Source organism: Salvelinus sp. IW2-2015, linkage group LG24, assembly GCF_002910315.2.
Source record: "Salvelinus sp. IW2-2015 linkage group LG24, ASM291031v2, whole genome shotgun sequence".
NCBI lineage: Eukaryota > Metazoa > Chordata > Actinopteri > Salmoniformes > Salmonidae > Salvelinus > Salvelinus sp. IW2-2015.
The window spans coordinates 9690629-9696628 of record NC_036864.1 but is presented as its reverse complement, the minus strand read 5'-3'; the positions used below and the strand labels follow the sequence as shown (position 1 = coordinate 9696628).

General features: G+C 40.6%; 1 protein-coding gene across 1 annotated transcript; it reads left to right on the top strand.

The window, feature by feature from the left end:
* Positions 1 to 214: 214 nt before the first annotated feature.
* Positions 215 to 2240, top strand: LOC111951572 (fibroblast growth factor 23-like). Its single transcript, XM_023969742.2, has 3 exons — positions 215 to 581; positions 688 to 791; positions 1109 to 2240. The coding sequence occupies exons 1-3, from the start codon at positions 347 to 349 to the stop codon at positions 1553 to 1555; spliced, it is 786 nt and encodes a 261-aa protein (XP_023825510.1). The 5' UTR covers positions 215 to 346; the 3' UTR covers positions 1556 to 2240.
* The last annotated feature ends 3760 nt before the right edge of the window (positions 2241 to 6000 follow it).

Here is a 6000-nt window from a genome sequence, read left to right as displayed (position 1 = left end):
ATCCTGATTGTGAACGTTTTTATGCGTGAAAGAAAAGACTTCACTTTTGTACAGACATTGCTCAATGAGACTACTACGTTATTTGGTGACCAATACCTTTAGACAAACAGTCAGGTGGAGATGCACCCCCTTCCTTCCGCCGAGAGAAAGACCCACATCTGCGTTGGGGGCGAGCGCTGCGTAGGCTAAAGGATGCGAGCAGGAGTGGCATTTGGGTCCCTTTAAATAGAGCCGTTCTCAAACTTTGGACCATCAGATCAGCTGAAGTTTGCAAACAGTTTGCTGCAGAACTCACAGCTACATCCGAAATCTCTGTGATACATTTTCAGTGTTCTTTGGGGAAAAGATGGAAATAACCAAAACATCTGGGATGAGGGACGCCGTCCTTGTGCTCTTACTGGCTGTTCTTCAGGGATTTCGACTAGTAGACGCTCTTCCAAACCCATCACCTCTCCTGGGATCCAACTGGGGGAATCCGAGAAGATACGTACACCTGCAGACGTCTTCAGACGTGAACAATTTCTACCTTAAGATCAGTTTAAATGGCCACGTGCGCAAAACTACACTTCGAAGCTCATACAGTAAGTTCTTATTACACTTTTGCCGTTTCTTTTTGATTGAAATTTGGTTTGAAGTTTTTGTCTTTAATCTGCTTCTATAGGCTAACACAATTAATTTTGTCAACAGCTGTGATTTTATTGAAGGCGGAAACAAGAGAGCGCGTAGCGATACTTGGAGTCAAAAGTAACCGCTACCTGTGCATGGATGCCCTGGGAAACCCTTTCAGCTCTGTAAGTAAATGCCCATTTTCATTATCCATTGAACTGAAATACATGTTTTCTTAACATTTAGAATAAGACACGTGAGATAATTGAATGGCACTTTTTCCTCATTTGAACCCTTCCTGACATAAACCAAAAATGCGCTTTTACGCACGGATTTCAGACCACTTTTATCAAAACACACAGCCTATATCTTATCCTTTTTTGTTTTGTTTTACACTGGTCGAAGTGTTCTTGTGTTTAGCACTCAAGCAACACTTAAACAATTAAGTTAATGGATATACGTTTCTAAATTGCAGTTTTTACGTAAATTTATCTGTTTACAGACCGTTTGCCACAAGGAAGACTGTCTTTTTAACCACAAGTTATTGGAAAACCACCGCGACGTGTACTACTCTTGCAGAACTGGTATTCTGCTCAACTTGGAAGGGATAAAGCAAGTGTACACTGTGAGTCAGAATCTACCGCAAACCTCCCTCTTCCTGTCGGAGAAGAACACGGTGCCACTGGAGCGCCTCTTGCACCGGGAGAAGAGAAACCGGGTGGTTGACCCTTCTGATCCGTACAACATGCTGGGGCAGACGGAGGAGGATGAGGACTCCCGGGCTATGCCGGAGCTGGATGACACCTTGGAGACGGACCAGGAGGCTGAACTCCCCGAGGGACGCAACATCTCCAGGGAGACCCCCCAATCTCACTCCGACGACCCGTGGAACGTGCATTCCCTAAACCCCCCTCCCAGCCCCCGTATAATGAATGCAATGGTGGGATAAGAGGACAGGACACTTGCCGTTGTACACCTGGTTTTAAGAATATAAATTGTGTGCGCGTTCACGTTGGATCTTTTCCAGCTGGTCTGGAAACAGACCCTAACTATTACACCTGTGAAAGGCTGACCGTGACAGGCATATTAGTCGTTTGTATATAGTCATAAGACGGAAAATTGTATTTTGTTCATTTTTCACTATAGCACAGTAGCTAGTGGGTATGTACAGTAACTATTGGTTACCGTGCTTTTTTATTCTAGGACGCAAATTCTGCACATGAGTGCGCTCTGTTTACGGGATGGATTCTTATGAGAATCATGCTGAAACACGAAATATTTGTGCGTCTTCTTCGAAGAAAAAAAGTAAGTTGAGCTGAAGTCACTTTATTAAATGTTTTACAATGTAAGAAGCCTACAAGAAAATACTTGGGTTATCAAATCAAGCTTTATTTATACAGCACATTTCAGACATGGAACGCAACACAATGTGCTTTACAGGAAAAATATTGTAAAAAAAACTATGAAAATAGAAGCTGAAATATTTACTAAACAACAAATATGAGATAAAAAACAAAAGATGACACAAACTGAACAACAAAAAAGGACCCCAATGAAAAGCAAAGCTAAAATGTGTGTTTTAAGATCTCTTTTATATATGTCCACAGTTGATCTCTTTTAAATATGTCCACAGTTTCGGCCCCCCTCAGGTTGTCTGGCATGCCTCTAAATGCTTCTTGGTCCAATGGCACTGGCCTTTTAACAAACCCAAAGCCTATGACGGCTTTGGGTTTGTTAAAAGGCCAGTGCCATTGGACCTGAGGGACCTAACATAAAAGTATGTCTGACATGTATTGAGGTGCACAATCATGGATAGATTTAAAATCCAATAGAAGAATCTTAAAATTAATTCTAAAACTCACAGACAGCCAGTGCAGAGACCTTTAAAATTGGTGTAATGTGTACTCTCCGTCTGGTCTTGGTCAGTACCCGTGCTGCTGCATTCTATGTTTTGTAGTTGACTAATGGCTTTCTTGAGTAGACCAGACAGGAGACCATTACAGTAGTCAAGCCTGCTTGTAATAAAAGCATGGATGAGTCTCTATCAGCCTGAGTGAGAAACGGCCGCACCTTGGCAATGTTCCTCACGTGGTAAAAAGCTATTTTGGTCACATTCCTAATGTGTGATTTGAAATTAGGTCAGAATCTGAAATAACACATCGTTTTTTACCTGGTTGTTTTATCTTTATTGCCCGTGAATTAAAATGTGCGGCTAGATTCTCTCTCTGGGCTTTGGCTCCAACAATAAGTACCTCATTCTTCTCTTGATTTAGCTGGAGGAAGTTGTGAGCCAACCAAGTATTTAAATAATAATTTATACGTGGAGCTAAAATCCTCTGGTGACACAGAAATGTAAAGTTGTGTATCGTCTGCGTAGCAGTGCAAATAAATTCTGTGCTTTCTGATAACGCTGCCAATGGGTAGCATATATAAACTGAACAGTACCAGACCCACAATCAAACGTTGTGGAACAACATGATATGTATTTTCTCCGAGTTATGTTCACCAAGGGTGACAAAGAACTCTTGACCAGTTAAATAGGTCCTAAACCAATTTAGAACTGGACCGGAGAGGCCAACCCACCTCTTCAGTCTGTCCAGAAAGACATCATGGTCAACAGTGTCGAACGCAGCACTTAAATCTAAGAGTACAAGGTCAGATTATGATGATGAAACTTAAACATATTCCATATAAAATTAGGCCTACTACAATGTTTAATATGCCAGTACGCCTACATGTTATAGGCCATTTTCTTGCAGTGAGACATTTAATTTAAAACGGGAATGAATGGCAGGCCTACACCCTACAGGGTATCAGAACACAGAAAGAACAGGTTGGTGATAGGTGCTGGCCAGCAAAAGCAAGCAACAAAGCCAATCCCAAGAAAGTTGAAAGAAAGTATTTATTTATTTAAATCTATTCATTTATTGTTATTTCTAGTATTTATATGGATGCTTAACTGTTAAAGAGGAATTCTGAGTTGGCCTTTGATGGGATATAGCTTCCGTTTCCCCAGAAAACCGGATGTGGGGACTCAGCTCAGGCGTTTCTTTTATGGCTGCTACATTAGGTTAGTTGTGAGTAGGCTGTGTGTGAGTGTTTGTGACATTTATCTTGAAAAATAAATTATTATGAACAAAATATGACTTTTTTTCAATGTATTTATTTTTTGGGGTTATATTTTAGATAAATATTTTAGTACTTAAGGATGAAAAACGGCATACCTGAGATCCCCATGATGTCATAATAGCAAGCAAATGCAGTTCTGGGTGGAGAAAAAGGCGTACTCTGTTTTGTTTCTGAATCGTCTGAATGGACTTGATATTGACAGTAATCTACAACGTTAGGGACTTTGTAATTATATAAATTACAATAAATCCCATATTCAGCCATATAAGATTTTTCATGTGTTATTTTGCTTATGTTTAGAGCTTGCAAGAAATGTATTTCACTGTACTTGTGTATTTGACATAAAAACTTAACTTGCTGTGTGTTGCTGTTTGAAAGGTTAGCAATCGCACCAGTGTTACATCCCTGTTACATTATTGTTTACATCCCTGTTAGTGAGCATTTCTCTTTTGCCAAGATAATTCATCCACCTGACATATCCATCCACCTGCGGCATATCAAGAAGCTGATTAAACAGCATGATCATTACACAGGTGCACCTTGTGCTGGGAACAATAAAAAGGCCATGCTAAAATATGCAGTTTTGTCACACAACACAATGCTACAGGTGTCACAAGTTGAGGGATCGTGCAATTGGCATGCTGACTGTAGGAATGTCCACCAGAGCTGTTGTCAGAATTCAATTGAAATTTCTCTACCATAAGCCGCCTCCAACATCATTTTAAAGAATTTGGTAGTATGTCCAACCGGCCTAACAACTTCAGACCACGTGTATGGTGTCGTGTGGGCGAGCGGTTTTCTGATGTCAATGTTGTGAACAGAGGGCCCCATGGTGATGGTGGGGTTATGGTATGGGCAGGCATAAGCTGCAGACAACGAATACAATTCCATTTAATCTAAGGCAATTTGAATGCACAAAAATACTGTGATGAGATCCTGAGGCACATTGTGAGGCCCATATTTTTTTAAGGTATCTGTATTCCCAGTCATGTGAAATCCATAGATTAAAGTCTAATAAATGTATGATTTCCTCCTATGTACTGCAAATGAATGAAATTGCTGTATGTCACATTTATATATTTGAACCCTTTTTCGTAGTTACAGTCTTGTCCCATCTTTGCAACTCCCATACAGACTTGGGAGAGGGGAAGGTCAAGATCCGTGCGTCCTCCAAAACACAACCCAGGCAAGCCTCACTGGTTCTTGACACAATGCCCGCTTAACCCGGAAGCCAGCCGCACCAATGTGTCGGAGGAAACACTTTACACCTGTCGACCGTGTCAGCTTGCATTGCCATGGGTCTTCAGGATCTCCAGTGGCACAGCTAGCACTGCGATGCAGTGCCTTAGAACACCGCGCCACTCGGGAGGCCCTGCATTTATATTTTTGTTTAGTATATTTTATATAATTATAAATGGCATCAAACTGTTTAAAATCTTATTTCCCCCTAGCTGATCATTGTCTGCAGCCAGCTCTGATTATAATATAATGAAACAGGCAGGAAAAGTGAGCTCGTTTGTGGTAGTCGGTGAACCCTCAAACGTCTGTCCCGTAGCCCTGCATGGCATCGACTCTGCCACAAAAGCATGCCGAAGTGGCAAAGTTGATATCCACCTTTATAAACACAGGGTCGCTACAGTTATTGTTATTTGTGGTCATAAACATTATTTTGAGGAAATTCTATGAGGGGGGGGGGGGTGTTCAATTTATTTTAAAGTAAAAGGGGAGGGTCATGTGGAAATATTGTAACTTTGCATTTGCATTTTTTTTATGACACCTTGAGTTGGATAGGCCCCTCCCCCCTGGTACATTTCGATCTGTCCTTTAAGGAGCCTAACGTTACCATTACTCCTTAAAGTCCAACAACCTTATGTTATTTTCAGAGGTAGACTGGCTCTGGCAGCCCAAAACAGCCAAATACTAAATTTAAACATTAATCAATTTTCAATTGCGATATGTTTCCCCCTTATTCATTCAATATAATCTATAAAAGCTTAAGCTGACCTCATGAAGCTGGTTGAGAGAATGCCAAGAGTGTACAAAGCTGTTATCAAGGCAAAGGGTGGCTACTTTGAAGAATCTAAAATCTAAAATATATGTTGATTTGTTCAACACTTTTTTGGTTACTACATGATTCCATATGTGTTATTTCATAGTTTGATGTTTTCACTATTATTCTACAATGTAGGAAAAAAATGAAATAAAGACAAACTCTTGAATAAACTTTTGAGTGGTACTGTAGTTCAACTGGAGGATCCAGCATTT